Source organism: Heloderma suspectum, chromosome 3, assembly GCF_057233095.1.
Source record: "Heloderma suspectum isolate Gila_16-S chromosome 3, 16-S_ref, whole genome shotgun sequence".
Taxonomy (NCBI): Eukaryota; Metazoa; Chordata; class Lepidosauria; order Squamata; family Helodermatidae; genus Heloderma; species Heloderma suspectum.
Window position 1 is genome coordinate 131,818,306 of NC_139460.1, and position 19,458 is coordinate 131,837,763.

General features: G+C 43.9%; 1 protein-coding gene across 14 annotated transcripts in view; it reads left to right on the forward strand.

Annotated features, from left to right (window-relative positions):
- The first annotated feature begins 7,948 nt into the window (after positions 1 to 7,948).
- Positions 7,949 to 19,458, forward strand: part of TUBGCP3 (tubulin gamma complex component 3) — a 95,030-nt gene continuing 83,520 nt past the window's right edge. For 12 of the 14 annotated variants that reach the window (XR_014789236.1, XR_014789240.1, XR_014789241.1 and 9 more), the window contains exons 1-2: positions 8,171 to 8,639; positions 15,427 to 15,534. Coding sequence is in view for 7 of the 14 variants with exons in the window: in XM_084844614.1 (XP_084700740.1) it covers positions 8,456 to 8,639; positions 15,427 to 15,534 (292 nt within the window). In the remaining 7 variants the exon portion in view is untranslated. The other 2 variants (XM_084844617.1, XM_084844615.1) reach the window with 2 other exon arrangements.

Sequence of the window (19,458 nt, forward strand, 5' to 3'; positions counted from 1 at the left end):
AGTGCTTGTTCAGAAGGAAGACAATCAGAACTTTCCCAGCACAGACACCTGTAGCTCGGCATAAACAGAGCCTCACTTCTCAGGCACATCCTGGGCCCTGATAAGGTTTAGAGCTCGTTAGCATGGAATGTATGGGCCGCGGTGGCTTAGTGGTTAAGACGCTGAACTGCAGACTGGAAGGTCGGCAGGACAGCAGTTCGAGACCCGAGTGCTGCATGACGGAGTGAGCTCCCGTCTTCAATCCCAGCTTCTGCCAACCTAGCAGTTCGAAAGCAAGAAATTACAAGTAGATAAATAGGTACCGCCTCGGCGGGAAAGGTAACAGCGTTCCGTGCACCTCGGTGTTCAGTCATGCCGGCCACATGACCACGGAAGCGTCTTTGGACAGCGCTGGCTCTTCGGCTTAGAAACGGGGATGAGCACCGCACCCTAGAGTCGGACACGACTGGTTGGGGGCACCTTTACCTTTTTTTTAAGCATGGAATGTGCTGAGGCGGCAATATTGACCTTAGAATCATCTTACCAGCCAAGAGGCCCACCTTGCAAGGGAATTGCACTAATAATGTACCGAGGCAGAAAGCATTATGGATCTCTAGACCCCTCTAAAACTACTGGTGACTTGGTTACAGGCCTGGGGCCATTACATAGGGCCAGCCCTAGGTGATGGTGTGCTGTGATTGGGTGTTGAGCAACACTTTATCCTATGCTCCATTATGGTGATGTGAGACTAGGTTGTCTTTGACACGGGGGGCGGGGACGACGACAACTATTTTTTTAACTTTTCCACCTTCCCATTGAAGGAAATTGGAGGGAAATTTCATGTTTGGGAATGGTGTAAAGTTGTGCTGTTGACAGGAGCATGGCCAAATTCTGGGGGAGTATAGGATATGGAATAAGTGTGCTCCTTTACTGTGCTGCCCATGTCCTGCCCATAACCCCACCCCGTTTTGGTTGTTCTCCCAGCATATCTCCCTAGTAGAACAGCTCTGCAGGCAGAGTGTATCGTTTGTGCCAGCACTGTATCTCAAGTTCCACTGTCATAGCGTGGCTCCTGCCAAATCCTATAGCTCCCCAGCTGACGAAGCTCCTACAGAATGATGAGACCACCGTTTGCTGTTTCCTAGTCCTTAATGCTGTTTTTCACACCTTCTGCACTGCCACCTGGTGTTACCTATATGGAAATACAGCAATAGCTCCTGTTTGCCATATTCTGTACGCCAACCTTTTATGCACATATCTCTGCGCTGCCGGAGGCACACACTCTGCACCAGGAAAGCAGAGTTCCGTTGTTGTGGCGCCCGTGCAGATCTGCAGAATCCTACCACAGACCAGGCAGATACTTCTTTCTAGAGTTTGCTAGTAGTAGCCACACAGACGTCCAACTGTGAATGTAGATACACAAATGTTGCTTCTCATCATAGCCACCCCCTCTCAGATTTGCCCTAGTAACATGCCTTTTAGAGAAAAAAATTGTGAAAATATACTATTTAATTATGAGCTGTCCAGATAATCGTTGTTGTTGTTGTTGTTCAGTTGTTCAGTCGTGTCCAACTCTTCGTGACCCCATGGACCATAGCACGCCAGGCCTTCCTGTCCTGCGCTCTCTCCTGCAGCGTGCTCAAGTTCATATTCATTGCATCGGTGATGCTACCTAGCCATCGCATCCTCTGCTGTCCCCTTCTCCTTTTGCCTTCAGTCTTTCCCAGCATCAGGGTCTTTTCCAGAGAGTTTTCTCTTCGCATTAGGTGGCCAAAATATTGGAGCTTCAGCTTCAGTATCTGTCCTTCCAATGAGCACTCAGGGTTGATTTCCTTTAGGATGGACTGATTTGACCTCCTTGCAGTCCAGGGGACTCGTAAGAGTCTTCTCCAGCACCACAGTTCGAAAGCATCAATTCTTCGGCGCTCAGCCTTCCTTATAGTCCAGCTCTCGCAGCCATACGTTGCTACTGGGAAAACCATAGCTTTGATTATATGGACCTTTGTCGGCAAGGTGATGTCTCTAAAGGAGGCCAGACATAAAGTGGAAAATCTAAAAGGATTAGTTATAATAACAGCCTGCAAGGGAGGATTAAAAATATATATATATATACTTTTTATTATTTTTTCTTTAGTATAGAGGAAAAGGATATTTTCCACACACAGTCTGTCTATCCTGATGGCTATGCATCCAGGTTAGTTTTGCTAAGAGGCACAGACAAGAATGAAGCATAGTTCAGGGATCATTTTAGAAGAAGCGGATGATTATTATTCCCCACAGGGCCAGGGCTGGATTAGCCATTAGGCACAATAGGCGCATCATGAGAAATGCCGGGTTGGATGAATCAGAGGTCGGAATTAAGATTGCTGGGAGAATTATCAACAACCTCCGATATGCAGACGATACCACCCTAATGGCAGAAAGCGAAGAGGATCTCAAGAGCCTCTTGCTGAGGGTGAAAGAGGAGAGTGCAAAAGCTGGTTTGAAACTCAACATTAAAAAAACTAAGATCATGGCATCTGGCCCCATCACTTCCTGGCATATAGAAGGGGAAGAAATGGAAGCAGTGACAGATTTTACTTTCTTGGGCTCCAAGATCACCGCAGACGGTGACTGTAGCCATGAAATTAAAAGACGCTTGCTCCTTGGGAGGAAAGCTATGGCCAACCTAGACAGCATAGTAAGAAGCAGAGACATCACCTTGCCGACAAAGGTCCGTCTAATCAAAGCTATGGTTTTCCCAGTAGTAATGTATGGCTGTGAGAGCTGGACTATAAGGAAGGCTGAGCGCCGAAGAATCGATGCTTTCGAACTGTGGTGCTGGAGAAGACTCTTACGAGTCCCCTGGACTGCAAGGAGGTCAAATCAGTCCATCCTAAAGGAAATCAACCCTGAGTGCTCATTGGAAGGACAGATACTGAAGCTGAAGCTCCAATATTTTGGCCACCTAATGCGAAGAGAAAACTCTCTGGAAAAGACCCTGATGCTGGGAAAGACTGAAGGCAAAAGGAGAAGGGGACAGCAGAGGATGCGATGGCTAGGTAGCATCACCGATGCAATGAATATGAACTTGAGCACGCTCCGGGAGAGAGCGCAGGACAGGAAGGCCTGGCGTGCTATGGTCCATGGGGTCACGAAGAGTCGGACACGACTGAACGACTGAACAACAACAACAACAATAGTCGCAGTGCTTAGGGCCAAAGACACTCCCGGGGCCTACAAAAATTTTAGAGTCTACAAAAAAGATTTAATTCAATTAATGTAAATTATTGTTTGATTTATCAGTTTACTCATAAAAGTATAATATGTCTTCACTAAACATAAATTAAACATTAACTTTGTCGCTCTTTTTGTTAGCAAAATCACAGATTGCGTCTTCAAATTTCTTTTTTTTTTTTGCAACAGCTCATTCTCAACTGAGAGTAGTGCAAGTGAAGACAGTCATTTCTGCTCTATGGTTTACCCAAGACACTTCTTTACACAGTTCAGCTTTGAAGAAGAGCGCTGTCCTGCACAACTTGTTCCCAAAACGGCAAGATACAATCTGAAAGCAATGCTGACATTCAGAAAACTTGTCACCAACTTGTCAGTTATTTCTGCAATGACCATTTCTGCCACAGATTTCCATCACTGGACATACACCTATCCACAAAAAACTAAACCTTTTATTGAGTTTATCCATTATAGTTTATCCATTATAGGCCAGAAGTGTGCAGAATTTGTCACTAGTGCTCAGACCCAAATCAGTTTCATCCATGCTAACTTCATTAAAAAACCCACAGGTTCTCATTTGTTTGTGCTGTAAGGTCTCCTTGTAGTTGGATGGTGTGAGTTCTGTTGCAGCAGCATTCTCATTGGCTAATGGCTAGGCAAGGCTTTCAGAGCTTAGCCTTGACATTAGGGGTGGGTGTAGCCACAAGTCATGTCCTAATTGATCAGTGTCTCAAATCTTTTGAAAATTGTTAGTGGGGGGGCAAGGAAAACTGCTTGGTATTTTTTTTTCCCCTCCTGGAGACAAGGGATAGGACTTCTCTGGGCTACCATAGCAATGTTTTTGATTAGCTGCGCTATGAAAGAGCAACTGGTGGCAACAGCACAGGTCAGGAGAAGGACAGAAAAGTCCCAGGATGTTTAAACGAAAATATATGAATGTGGGGGAGTATCTGGGGACTCTGGACTATTGTTTTGGGGTTCCCTGTGGATATTTTGGAGGCTAGAATCTTCCCAGGGCTGTGCCCCACTAGCTCAAGGTAACACACACACTGCCCCTGTGTTCAGATCTATGATTATGGGACCTATACAGTGTAAATATTTATGTACAGATCTGTCTTGGAGGCCTATGATTATGAGAGTGCCTAGGGCCTACAAAGACTTTAATCTGGCCCTGTCCAAGGTGAGCCCTGAATCATTTTATTTATTGTATTTGTTTACACCCTGTCTTTCAGAAAATCTTCTAGATATACAGTCAGGGCCAGAAATATTGGAACAAGGATAACTGTTTTGGCAGTTGGCCTCTGTACACCACCACATTGAAGTTGAAAGCCTTACCATTAGGCAGAGTGAGTTTGTCACCTCCGACAGAAGGTGCTGGGAGGTGGCAGCAAGGTGTTAGAGGAGAGAGCTGTGTGCCAAGCAGCCTGCCCTGTGCCCCTAAGCTAGAGTGCTGCCCTCAGGTGTGATAGAGGATGCTGTCCTGCTACCAGTGTTGAAGAAAGATTCATCTGCCAGACCAGTCAACTTTTGATAATGAAATGGGAGAGGGCATCATCTTGTTCTATGCCTCAAGCAGCAAAATGTCTTGGGATGGCCCTGGTGGCAAGTCACTGCCATAAGCATCCCCCTTCCCTTATTAGCACTCCCCCTTCCCATAAGGACCCAGTGTTTGTTCATCCATTACACCATCTACAAGATTAGCTTCTTAAGATAAGGTAATTTCATTAACATTATGCCTATTTAGAAAATAGACTAAAATACAGTGAGCCTTTCTACGTGAGGCTTTTATTGTGCATGCATGATTCTTCACTTATGGCAGTTTGCAGGTCCTTTACATGATGTCATCATCCCCCAGAGCCTCTCCTGTGCTTTGTGACTATTAATGTGATTTTTTTCCCTAATGTGGAAAGTCTGGTATTTTTCTCAGTGGCATTATAGAAGCATTGTGCATTTTCGCGGTTCTGCTATACCACAGCGGCACCTAGTGGCTGTGTAATGAAACATATAGAAAGACAGAGAAAGAAACCCCCTGGGGGAAAAAAAATGTGTAAAGGAGCTGGCCTTAATCTCACACAGAATCCGGAAGCAGAAGCCTCAGTAAAGGTGCGGGTTAAAAGCTTTATGTAGGAAAGCCCAGTAATTCCAACCTGGAGTCCTCCAGATGCTGCTGGACTCCCAACTCCCATCAGCCGAAACCAGCATAGCCAATGGTGAGGGATGATCAGAGTTGTAGTCTAATAACATCTAGAGCAGTGGTCTCCAAAGTGGGGTGCGTGACATGATCCACGGGGGTGCGTGAGCTGCCTGATAATTGAGCAGCCTCCCACTCCTACGGGGTGAGTAGATGGGATGGGAGCTGAGATGGGATCGGCTCCTGTCCTATTGAGAGCAACTGCTCAGGTCCTGGTGCCTTCCTGCTGAAGGAAAGCAGGAAGGAGATTAACCCTTCCCACTCTCCTTTCTCAGAATGAAGTGAGAAGGAAGCTGGCACTTTCCTCTCAGCTTCCATCCTGCCAAAAGAGAGCGGGAAGAGTTAATAGCCCAGGCCAAGCCACCAGATGGCCAAGGAGTGGGGACTCTGTGCAGGGTGTGTGCGGGCCGGTGACCAGGACTCTCCAGCGCAGGCAGGAGCCCAGCCAAGCACGCCTTAACCTTCCTTGCAAGGAGACTTTTCCCCTCCTTGCAAGTTGACAGTGGTGCCCTTGTGGATTTACAGATTATCTAGTTTTAACTAAACTAACCCTCACAAAATGGATAGGTGGCTTACAAAGAATTGAACTTAGAACCAGACCTTCAATTCACTGCATCAGAAAGCGTTAAACCAAGATATTCAAAAATAATGAAGCATATTCAATCACATTGCTCTCACTAAAATATTATTAATATTTTTAAAGTGAGAGCAAAAAGAATTTTTGTACTGTTAATAAACAATACTTTTAAAATAGTTTTTTTATTTCATCTTTATCTCATCCTGTTTAATTTTTTTTGTGTATGTTTTATAATGTACATAATATATTAGTACAGTAGTACATGTATATAGTTTATAAATTAAATATACATATATTGGGGGTGCGTGCTCAAAATTGTTTCACTGATAGGGGTGCACGATCAAAAATGTTTGGAGATCACTGATCTAGAGGGCCTGAGATTCATTATCCCTGCCTTAAAACAAGGCGCCCCTTCCTATTATGGTCAGTGATTCAAAACTGGCATGGTAGCAATCCTACTCCATTCTGCCCTGAATCTCGGGAATTCTTCATGTTTTAGGAATGGGTTAAGAGAGCTCTTGGAAGGCTGCCCAACAATTACTTGGCAAGTGTCCTTGCTTCTTGGAAGGATCATGGAGCATGATGGTTGGGAGCAAAGCTAGAGTAGTGTACTTTCATGTCTGCAGCTGATATACTATAATATATATCAGCCTTCCCCAACCTGGTGCTCTCCAGATGTTAGACTGCAATTCCCATCATTTCCAGCCAACATGGCTACTGGGAATAATGGGAGTTGTAGTCCAACACATCTGGAAGGCTCTGGATTGGGAAAGGCTGATATACAGGAATGCCAAACACCTGTTTCTCTGTGGCTACCTCCACCTCTTCCGCACCACTGCACATAAGTGCCTTGCAGTAGCTCTCAAAGCACTTGGTCTTAAGAGCCTGGAAGTCTATCAGGCAGAGGCCCATCCATCTGTTGGAGTATCATTCTTTTCAAGGAGTTAGAAGGGGCCAGGAAGCAGTCTATGCAGCAAGACAGAATAAAGTTAGAATGGAATAGAAGGCGAAAAAAACAAACATAAGCAAATGAGCTGAAGCAAGTGCTAAAGTAGACCAGATATTTAAAAGCAAAGAAATGGGGGCCAGATGACACACCAACTGTGTTAAAATAGTTTTAAAACATTATTTGTGTTTTGAGTTTGAGATTTTTTAATCTTCTCTTGTGGTTTTTTTTAAATGCTGCATCGTATGTTCTTGTCCTTATTTTTTAATTGTATTTTAATGTTTCTTATTTTTATTGTAAGCTGCTCAGAGCACTTGGTTATTGGGCAGCATATCAATACTGTAAATAAATAGACGATGTGCACAATTTATGTGCCAGACAATACAGGATTAGGTTGAAAGTCCATCATGGCTTGGAGGTCAGATATTAGCTTCATGGACTGCGAGATTTTACAAGGAATCCTCTGCCAGCCGGCGCACTTTGCAGATTAAGACCTCACGTGTCGTCTTTTCTGCGGAAACTGCAAAATTATAATTTTAACATCTTATTTTTCGTTCCAAGGAGCCAACTTCCACAAGACTCAAACCCCAAGGAGGGGGTGTCGGGTGTCACGGAGGCTGTCGAGACAGACTTGCGTCTTTTATGTCACGCACCCGCGCTTCAATCGTTTAAAAAGCGATGATGCCACGGTGCAGTAGTGATGTAATTGAACAGCCATATAACCAGCACTCTTTGTTTTCTTGGGGACCTTTGCAGGAAAAGAATGTGTCTGCTCGCGAATAAAATCATAGCTTCCGTGTTGGCGGGAGGGAAATGGACGGAAGGAAGGACAGAAAGAAAAGGCACAAAAACGGAAAGAAAGGGCACAACAACGCCTCCCTCCTTAGTTTGGATAGCACCCTTTTGTACCCCGGAACCTCTTCGCTGCGACTAGTTGTTGCATGTCGGAAGGTGTTCGGGGTCGTGCCGTCCGGGCTGCGAAGCATTATGGGGGGCCGGGTTTGAAAACCGTTGCTTCCCCCACCCCCTTCCCCTTCCCTCTCCCTTCGGCGGGTTCTGTTAAAATGGCGCCCTAAAGCCAGGCAAGCACCGGACTGGGAGGGTCGGAGACGCGGCCCCTGAAGGCGGGGACTGTTTGCGAGAGCGCAGCCTTCCCTCCCGCCCCCCGCGCCCATGCGAGGATGGCGAGCCCGGATCAGAAGTCCCCCAACGTTCTCCTGCAGAACCTGTGCTGCCGCATCCTGGGCAAGGGCGAAGGTAACCGCTTAGTTCCTCTCCTCCCCAGACGGCCCGCTACGGACTTATTCTCTCTCCCCTCCTCCCCCGGCTTGAGCTCCGGAGGGGAAGCGCGGGGGAGAGGAGGAACGACTCCCTTCCTACTGGCAGAGCCGCTCGGTACTCCTAAGGCGGAGCAAGGAATGCTTTCCGGCTCCCCTCCACCCCAGTAATATTGTCGCATGCAGACGAAGAGGGCAGCTGCTGCCGCGCAGGTGGGCGAGCTGAGCAGGCGAGCTGATTCACGTGGCCCGGGAAACACTCGGGAGAGTGGATGTTGTTGCTGCCGAGTCACTCCCTGCTCCTCCCCTCCCCTCCCCTCCCCTCCGCACCCCACCCCGCCGCCTCCATCCCGCCAAAAAGAGGTGCCTGCGGAAATAGTTACGCGCAGCAGAGGGAGGCGACGCCGGTGACACGTCTTTTTGTTAGTTTAAAGCTCAGCGAGTGGCCTAGGAAAGGTACTGTGCCTCCCAACCTAGCCTGCTTCACAGGCCTGATGCGTGTATGAAGTGGGAATAGCGGGTTAGACGAAGGGCAGAATGCAAGTGTGCTAAAGGAAGAACTAAGTATAACAGGTATGCAGCCCCAAAATGAGGCTGACTGCTGGATCACTGAACACAAATGTGAGGCTTATTTATGGCTTGGTTACGCAACTGAAACTCTCCCCACGACCTGAGTTCGATCCCAGCAGAAGCTGGGTCCCAGGTAGCCGGCTCGGGTCGACTCAGCCTTCCATCCTTCCGAGGTCAGTAAAATGAGTACCCAGCTTGCTGGGGGAAAGGTAGCCACGACTGGGGAAGGCAATGGCAAACCACCCCGCTATAGTCTGTCATGAAAATGCCAGTGAAAGCGGCATCCCTCTAGGAGTCAGCAATGACTCGGTGCTTGCACAGGAGGAACCTTTCCTACCTACAAAGCTACCTGTAAGTTGTTGAGAGGCTGCTAAAAAAACAAAAACCCACTATCCCATCTTGTGTTATACTTTTGAGCAAAGTATAAAAGAGGTACAGCACTTAGGTTGTGAGCAGCATATCTTAAGTAAGTTGTGAGCCATATTTGCTATTTACAATTCTTCCTCCTACCTCCACCATATATACTGTATATAAACTTGAAACTCCATAACACTCCATGCATCTGATGAAATGGGCTACAGTCCACAAAAGCTTATGGCAGAATAAATTTAGTCTTGAAAGCGCCACAAGACTCCTTGTTTTTGTTGCAGTAGAGTACCACGGCTACCCTTTGGGGATTCATTTTGTGGGAACAGCTTTCCAGATTTCCTTTCAAAACTTTTCTGTAGGGCTACAGTGTTTAATTGATTAACCAGATTAATCATTTCAGAAAACTTTTAATTGAATAAAAAGGTACCCCTCAGTAATCAGGTAGCATATATTTTTTTTAAAAAAAATTAAAATACAAATACTTATAAAAACAGCAAGCACCATCTTAAGAGGACTTCCTCCTTTTCTCTCAAACAACCTCTGCTGCCTGGTTTCACATGACATGACAACCAGTGCCCAGCACAATGTGACAGCCACTGCAGGTAAATTAACCTACGATGAGCTGTCATGTTGTGCAAACCAGCCTATTATCTCAAATACACTTGGAAGGGCATTTAATTGTGGTGGTATTATATGTTCAGTTAGAAAGGCTTGGATGGATACTTGCTTGTGTTGGAAGGATTTTTTGTGTGTGAATGCTGTTGAGAATAGCAAACAAAGATTTTTTTAGTAAGGGACTAATTTCATTGTAGTATTCCATGGGATATTTCACCTAACCATTTTATGAGAATAAAGTTTAGTCTGTACACAAGAGAGATGAAGTTAAACTTCCATGGATTTCATGAAATAATTTTATGTAGAACTGTTGTACTGAAAATGGATAAAGCTGATAAACTGATGAGCAGCTAAGAATTAGTGCTCAAATGCAAACTGTTAAAATTGGATAGAAATAACTAATGGCATTTGCAAGGAGTAGGCTCTGAGCCTTTGGAGAATAAAACTGTTAAAGCACTTGCATGTGCATTTGCCACTGAAATGAAACACTGACAGTGCATATGCATGCTTACTCGTGAATACATCACACTATGTTCAATGGGGCTAATTCTTAGGTAAATGTGTATCCCAACCTGGTACCCACCAGATGTTTTGAAGGACAACTCCAAGCATTCTTGATGATTGCCCATGCTGGCTGGGGCTGATGGGAGTTGAAGTCTAAAACATCTAGAAGACAATGGGCTGGGGAAGGCTGGTGTATCCTGTGCACACATGCTTGGAAGTAAGACCACTGAATTCAGTGGGACTTGCTCATGAGTAAACACACAGGCAGGAATCTTTTCAGCCATACCTAGAGATACTGGGGACTGAACCTGGGACCTTCTGCATGCAAAGCATGTGCTCTATCACTGAGCTATATCCCCTCTAGCTGTACCTCTGTTTCCTAAAATTGACTCTTTTACCACTCTAGCCCACCATATTTTGTCATTTCTCTCTCAAGACATTCTTGAGAGGGAAGCCATAAAGTATGGAGGGCTAGAGCATCTTTTGTCCCTTTAGCTGGTTCTACTCCATGTTTTCTCTCTCAAGAGTACAGCAGGCTAGAGCAGGAAAAGATGCTCAAGCTCCCTGAGTTACAGCCCATATCCCACTGAAGTAGTTCCTGCAGGGTGCATGGTTGAGTAAGCAAGAGACTAGTCTTGTTTGTTTGGAAGAAAATATATTTTAGCAGAATAGACAGCATGCCCCTCAAGTGTCACACTATGGTCTCTTGAGATCTATGTAATTTACTTAGTATGTTTGTTGTTCTTGCATATCTAAGAAGAAAGTGTTTAAAATAAAGCAGTGCTGGGGAACCTGTGGGAACCAGAAGTTGTTGAGCTCCAGTTCCCACCAGCCCTAGCCAGCCTGGCCAGTGGTGAGGGATAATGAGAGTAGTAGTTAATCATTATCTGGAGGGCCACAGGTTCCCCACCCCTGGTTTAAGTAGATACTGTAAAACTGTGCAAATTTCTTTATGTCTGTGGGAGTACTAATTATTATGTTACAATAATTTGTAATTATTACAGCATTATCAATGTGCATGGCATTGTACAGAGTGCAAGAGGACCTGCCCTGAGGAGCTGACAATCCACAATTTGACATAGGGAAAAGTAGGGGGGAAAGGGGGGGAAATGTGTGGTTATGTGTAGGTGTGATTACATGTGCTTAGGCTTAGTTACAGTAGGACATGGAAATGCCCTGGGGGGGTGCCCAAGGCTTTGTGGAACAGCTGGGTTTTGAGGAGGGATTTGAAGGAAGAGAAGTGGCATTGTGCAGGTGTTCTGGGAGGCAGTTTGAAGCATACATGGCAGCAAAGGAGAAAGGACAGCATTTTTTGAGTGGAATACCTTTGCACAATGGAAAGTGGTGGAGCTTGAGGAGTGAAGGTCAAAGTGAGGGATGTATTTGCATGTAAGAGTGGAGCAATGGCAGGAGGTGGGGGCAGGCAAGACCATGGATGACTTTGAAAGCAAGGATGAGGAGGTTATGCTGGATGTGGGAATGGACAGAAAGCTAGTGTAGGAATTTAAGGCCAGGCATTATGTGATTGCAGTGGAGGAGCAATGAGAGAGGTGAACGATTTTGGCAGCCAAGCACTAGGTAGAAGAGAGGGGACAAGCAGAGACAAAGGAAGACCAGAGACAAGGAGAATGCACTAGTCATCTTAATCTGGAAGCTTGGTGCAGATAATAATAGTTTTAAAATACCTCCTTAAAATAGAACTAGGACAGATGTTTCCATCCAAAGCAGACTTCGGATGGAGAAAGCTTGATAGTAAAGAAGAGCTCTTGCATATATAATTAAATGTCCCCCCTCTCTCTTATCCATTGAAAAGAACATGGGATATGCTTGAGGCTACAGGAAATTGGATCTCATGACTCAAAAGGACCATATTTCTCTAGACTTTCCTAAAATCTTTTCATCAAATAGTACTTGTGGTTTTCAATGCATATTACCAGTGTTTTTGTTAGAAAAATAATAACTCAGCCCCATGAGCTAACCAAATATATTTAATTTCTTCTCACTTCTTGAGAAATTTCTAGAAGGCACTAGCTGTTGCTGTAACAGTTGGAATCCTTTTCTTGGATTTTTTCCATTTTAGTTTTCTTTACTATAGCCCCTAATACTTTCACAATGATTTGTTCAGAGCACTTTCTAGGTTTTGAAATACGTATGGCAAACTGCAGTTCTGAGCAGAAATACCTCTGATCCATTAATGGAGATGGTGAGAAGGGAATGTATTTTGCAAAATGAGTGATAAAAGACAATTCCTACTAAGCACTAGGGAAACCTGCCTAGCACAGAACCATACTTAATTTAAATTACTACTTTGCTCTGAAGAACATGCCTACTTCAAATTGATCATTTTTGCTATTTCCTTTAAGCACTGTGGTCTTTAATGGTGTTGTTAGTTCTGTGGAGAATCTTTCATAAATCTTTTCATTAAGAACTTCTGTCAGGATACTCAGATAAGGCCATGATCTTGGAATTATTAACTTTCTCATAGATTTTTTGTGTGTGTCTGGAAGTTGCTGAAATCTACAAGCAAGCAGTTCATGGTTGTGTTCTAACTAGCTTCTTCATTAACACCATTCCTAATTCATATCCCACTTGCATTGCTCTCACATTTATGAGGTGTAGCTCTCATTCATTTTAATGAGTTTCTCAGTGGTGTATACTTTTAAAGTTAGCTGTCCTGTGAGGAGAAAAAGAAAGAAAGAAATCCAGTCTTTTATAATATTTTTTGATGTATGCTAATTTGACATCTCTGTCCAATCTTTTGTTAATATGCAGTGACTAGATTGTAATTAAGTTCTGATGGATTAGGAAGGCTGCATCATTGAAAGGTTAACATAACAAGAGACAAGTTCAACAAAATGCAACAGCGGGCCCTTAAGAAGATCTTCAGTTTCTGTGCTTTTCTGTATGTGCCAGCTAGTGAAACACATTAGGATCTGCAAAGTGGAAGCTTATTTCCAGAGATGTTGGTTTGGGGAGCATTTGGCATTTACCTCTGTAGAATAGGAGCTGCCCAGTGGACCTTCATTTTGCTGATCCAGTTCTGCCAAATGTGGAATGAAGTCCCTAGCAGGGACAAGGACTTTAAAGAGCAAATAGGGGTATTGGGAGGACAGCTTTTTCATCTCAAAGACTATTTGGGTTAAAAAAAGTTCATATACTATTTCCTTCTTTTTTTCTTCTTGAATCTGCAGTTTAGCAAATTCATACAGTATAGAGATATGCTACCTTTATTCCATCCCAAGTTCATCCAAAGGAGAAAGTACACAGGACCCTGGGCTTGAGATGGTTACTGAACATGGCGTATGTGCATACACACAATCTCAGTTTTCTGAGAGCTGTTGCTTATGTAGCCAAAGTGTCACCACCCACATACAAGAGGATGCATCAACAGACTGGGGAACCCCAAGGTTTGCAGGACTATGAAAAATCTTGAGAGGAAAATAATCTTCCAACTTCCCCCCCTCCAGTGAGGATTGAGTGTGGTCAGAGGGCACAGAATGCTGACTGACATGAGGGGGAACTGGAAAGCTGGGAAAGGGGAATGGAATGGAGTGGCTGGGAACCTGAGCAGGAGTGCTCCATAATGCAACATTTTGCTACAGGCTCCATGTGTGTATTTGAAAAATGTTAAATCTTTGTAATGCTTCCTCTTCCTACAACCATTAAATGGCAAAACATTGCGGAGAGATTTCAAGGCCTCTTCAAATTAAGAGCAAAAGTGTAAAAGCTGAATATTCAGCTTAGCAATCTTTGGATGACTGGTGAGGATAAAAACAACATTTCAGGGTAGGACAACAAACAGTGCACAAAGGATACAGAGACTGGGATCCATGGGCAGGTTACTTGGAGGGAACAGTTGGTTTTCTCATGTGTACCAGATGCTGAGAAGGAAAGGCAATGTAAACCCCCTGCTTTGGCAACACCATGGGCCAGTACTGACTGCAGAATTTTGTGCATGGCAATATAACATGGATCTAATTAAAAACTTTTGTTTTGGCAGTGCGCATTGGTATACCAGTGGTAATAACTACCATTGGAGGATATATACAACTGGAGATGGCAGCGAGAGCCGCTCCTCCCAGGGTGTATAGGAACCATAGCACTCTAAGTAGGCAGGAGAAGGGCTGGAAAACCTCAGTGATATATCTCATGGAGAGTGAACTCTCTCCGTAGGACACTGCTCAAGAGATACTCACACCCACGTATTTCTAGGGGATATAGGGCTGATTTTAATCCAACTTTGTTTTATTCTGCTAGCCTTTGACCTGAGGCATCACTGTGAGAAGGAACATATGTGTATTGCTGAACTGTAAAGATCCAAATGAACAGCGCCAGAAAAGGGGTAATTATTTCAAGTAGGGTGCTTGCAAATGTGAGCGTCCCCGTTCAGATTAGAGCAATCCCAGTTTGAGGTGGGCACAGCCCCCTTGTGAGCTTGCCCCGAATCAAATTGCGGTTACACCGTCTACCACCATTTGCAGCTACAGATTGTGGGCTTGTACTCAAGCCCCACGATCTCTGGTGCAATTAACACTCCAGCTGTTGCCTTCCCTGCTCTCCCACACTGCATTCCCTGTTACTGTCTACCCTCACTTTTTTCCTTAGGGAAGGGAAAGAACTGGCAGGGAGGGTGGGGGAGTTGGGGAGAAATTGGGTTACTCGATTGTTCAAGTGAAGCAACTAAAAGATCCATTTCGGTTTTTTGAGCATTAGGTTTGAACACGACAGCCCAATTGATTTTTGGGCTGCGTGAGGAGGTGCTCCCCCATAACTATTAGCCATGTGGAAGTTTTTCTTGGTGGGCTAACATTTACCATCTGGTTGTTGACATGTTCTGGTTCATTGGCCTGACCATGAGTGATGAAAATGTCAGACTATTTTAGCTTCTTTAAGGTAGGAGCAGTGTATCATTAAGGTGCCTATAAATGGACTCCAAGCTTATACAACCCTGTGTTTTAGCTTCTGAAGTCATCCAACATATGTTTTTTGGATCTGCGCTGACTGCTTCCGAACAGACAGTAGTACTAGACTAAAAATCTTGGTTGTACAGGAAGACTTTCTACATTCATACTATATTACAAATGAAGGATTTGTAAGGTCTGTACGTACCTCTGTTTATATCTGCCTCTGTATATATATTAGCTGCCTTACTATTAAATGCTATCTAATTGTGATTTTATTTCAGCTGATGTAGCCCAGCAGTTTCAGTATGCAGTGCGAGTCATTGGAAGCAATTTTGCCCCTACTGTTGAGAGAGATGAGTTTCTTGTAGCAGAAAAAATTAAAAAAGAACGTAAGTTTATTTAATATTTTTAACAATATTCAAATCTAAGGTTTTTTTAATAAGTGATTTTTTATTTCCTGTGACAGAGCAGGTCTGCTTTACTACTTATCAGTACAAAATATTGCCTATTTTCTCATTATTACATATACATGTGTGATTATTTTTTTATATTTTGTCTTATGAATTTTAATAATATCACCCTGTCAGCTGAAGTTAACAGAAAAAAAAGCAAGAGGATATAGTGATGTATTGAGCAGCTATGTATATATATTCACGTGTCTGAATAATTTTCTAACCCTCATGGTGGTAGAGAAAATATGAAACATAACCATTATAGCAAGGTTTATCCCTCAAGGGGTGAGTCTGTAGTCCAACTCATGCTGCTGATAATCATAATGCAGAATGTAATACAGGGAAAGATCTTGAGGCGCACATGATACTGTGATCTCAATTGTCCAAGCTTAAATATGAAAGTGAGTCCCCAGAATAACTACAGGTGATGAGGAAAGGAGTAAGGAGAGTTAAGAGGTTAGGGTTGCAATCCTGTACACACTTACCCCATTGAACTCAGTGGGACTTCCTTCTAAGCAGGCTTGTTGAAGATTGCATTGTATGATTCAGAGCCATGGGAATAAAATTTGTCCAAATATGAGATAGATTAGTGTGGGAAGCTAGGGTGTATGACTCATAGATTTTTGTAGCATCCAGTTGGGTTCTGATATGATTTCTGTATCTTTTAACAAAGCTGACTATCATCTTATATCTAAACTTGTTGTCCAAGATTTTTGGTCTCTTGGCATAGATTGTGAGCACTTATGGAGCAGTTCTCCTTTCTTTCCTCCTCTTAAAAAATAAAAAAATCATTCTTATACATGCCGAGCCTATGAGGTAGTCCATTCTACAAATCAGAAGCATTGAGAATTTTTTTCAAATCCTGTCCCAGCAGTCTTTTGTACAGCAGATCTTTCATTTTAGCAGCAAGTGGCTGTGACCTTGGTTTGACACACACTAAAATGGAGTCCATGTCTGGTTCTTACTGTTGCTTCTTGACCCTCGTACAGGTTTCTCAGGAGACAGGTAAGGTGGTCTGGTACTCCCATCACTTTAAGAATTTGCCACAGTTTGTTGTGATCCACACAATCAAAGGCAGAGTACATCATGAGAAATGCCGGGTTGGATGAATCAGAGGTCGGAATTAAGATTGCTGGGAGAATTATCAACAACCTCCGATATGCAGACGATACCACCCTAATGGCAGAAAGCGAAGAGGATCTCAAGAGCCTCTTGTTGAGGGTGAAAGAGGAGAGTGCAAAAGCTGGTTTGAAACTCAACATTAAAAAAACTAAGATCATGGCATCTGGCCCTATCACTTCCTGGCATATAGAAGGGGAAGAAATGGAAGCAGTGACAGATTTTACTTTCTTGGGCTCCAAGATCACCGCAGACGGTGACTGTAGCCATGAAATTAAAAGACGCTTGCTCCTTGAGAGGAAAGCTATGGCAAACCTAGACAGCATAGTAAGAAGCAGAGACATCACCTTGCCGACAAAGGTCCGTCTAATCAAAGCTATGGTTTTCCCAGTAGTAATGTATGGCTGTGAGAGCTGGACTATAAGGAAGGCTGAGCGCCGAAGAATTGATGCTTTCGAACTGTGGTGCTGGAGAAGACTCTTACAAGTCCCCTGGACTGCAAGGAGGTCAAATCAGTCCATCCTAAAGGAAATCAACCCTGAGTGTTCATTGGAAGGACAGATACTGAAGCTGAAGCTCCAATATTTTGGCCACCTAATGCGAAGAGAAAACTCTCTGGAAAAGACCCTGATGCTGGGAAAGACTGAAGGCAAAAGGAGAAGGGGACAGCAGAGGATGAGATGGCTAGATAGCATCACCGATGCAATGAATATGAACTTGAGCACGCTCCGGGAGAGAGTGCAGGACAGGAAGGCCTGGCGTGCTATGGTCCATGAGGTCACAAAGAGTCGGACACGACTGAACAACAAAAATGGAGTCCTTTGTGGAAACTGGAAAATGACATGCTCCAAGTATGGAGAGCTTCCTTTGAGACAGATATACAGTTGATTGACATTAGAGCTGGCTTTTGCAAACTGCAGGTCTCAGTTGATGTCAAATTGTGTTATGTTTTGGTTCATACACTTGGTATCTCTCCCAGAGAAACATCTAGACACATGTGAACATTCAGATTCTTTTTCAGCATTTAAATAGTGTGACAGGAAAATAGGCAATTACGACATCGTTCACTCTTGTTTGTGGCCAGACATAGAACCCCATGTTTGTAAAAACCTTTGAAGAACAAATAAATATTCTCACCTAGGGGCATGGAAGTATTTTCTGTGAGCATTTCTGAACAATGTCAGATGAATTACCAAAATACTGTATATACTCCAGCTACATATTGGAAGTATTCCAATCCTACCACAACTTACTTTTGTAGATCATCTGAAAATGAGTGAATGATGATACCCTTCCTGATTTTAACTCTTAACAGTGCAATCACATAGATGTTTATTTGAAAGTAAGTCCCACTATCTTCAATGAGCCCTTCTCTGGTAAGTGTGTTTAGGACTGCAGATTAATTAAGCAATTCAAATCCCTGGAGCTTGCTTGCTGGAGGGGGTTAGAATTAGGTAGAGGTGTCTCTCCGCAGGCCCTTGCCAGTGAAGAGGAACTCTAACTTAAAAGCCCTTGCTGAGCCCATGGAGAGCTCCATGGCCAGAAAGTTACTGGTGGTAGTCAATGAAAGTCCCTGAAATGGGTTGTTCCAGGGATGGGGTGGGGAGGAGCTGGCCTTGGATTCGCCATATCCCAAGCCCCATCCATTAGGGGCCTCACCTGGAGCTGACATAGGAATTTTCTTTCCCATTGTGACCAGCAAGAGGGGCAGGATCCGCTCCATCAGGAAAAAATTGTGAGCCAGCAGGGTTGTGGATGAGACGTTAGATCCTCCGTGTTGCTCCCGTGCCCCAGTCCCACTAAGAATTACTCTGCCTGAGCGGAAGTACAGGAAATTATTTTGGGTAGATTGTGCAGTTGCTTTTAATACTAGCCCTTGGAGAAGTTCTCAAGAACAGCCTCTTTATATAAAGGCTCCTGGCAATGTTATATTGATTTTAGGATTGTTTTACCATAATGCAGCTTGAAAAAAATCTCAAATCTAAAGTGAAACTGAAGATGTATTTGAATAAAGAAAATACATCTTCTGAAACTATTAGTGGTGTGCTATGTTTTCGTGGTGGTTTTTTACATAATTCTTGGCTCCTACCATAGTCACGTGTATGGCCTTTGATATGCTATTTGTTTATGTGGGATTCTTTACAGCATGATAATTTGCATGATCAGGAAGAGTTCTGATGTCTTGGCATTATGAAGCAGATCATCCAGCGATGACTTTTAACCCTGGGGAATGAGCAATTGCTGCACCGAGGATCACGCTGGAAATTTGTGCCATGGCATGTTCAGACTGCAGCCAAAAGGGATAACAGTCGAGGGGAACAGTGGCTTGGCTATCAAGTGCTTGTGGGTTATCCACTTTTTTTTCACACTGTCACAGAAGACAACTTCTTGGGTGGATGTAATTTTTACTCAGAAAAACTGATCTGTGATAAAAGATGTGGTTTGTCACATCTACACATGCTGAGAAGCAGATTCCTTCTGCAGAAGTTGATGATTGCATTTGCCTCTTACTATAGACAGTGTTTCCACAAAATGGTAACTATCACTAACTAGCAAGTGTGTTGGTACACTCTGCCGAATCGCTCGCACTTGGTTCCTCCTGCAAGTGGGATTGGAAAAGTAACTAGGGACTTACAAGCAATTAAAAGTGTTAGGTTTGAAACTGGGCCTTGTCTTGTCACTCCTCTAGCAAGCCAGAAACTAACTACAAACTTTGGCGTGTTATAGGAGAGGCTTTCTGTT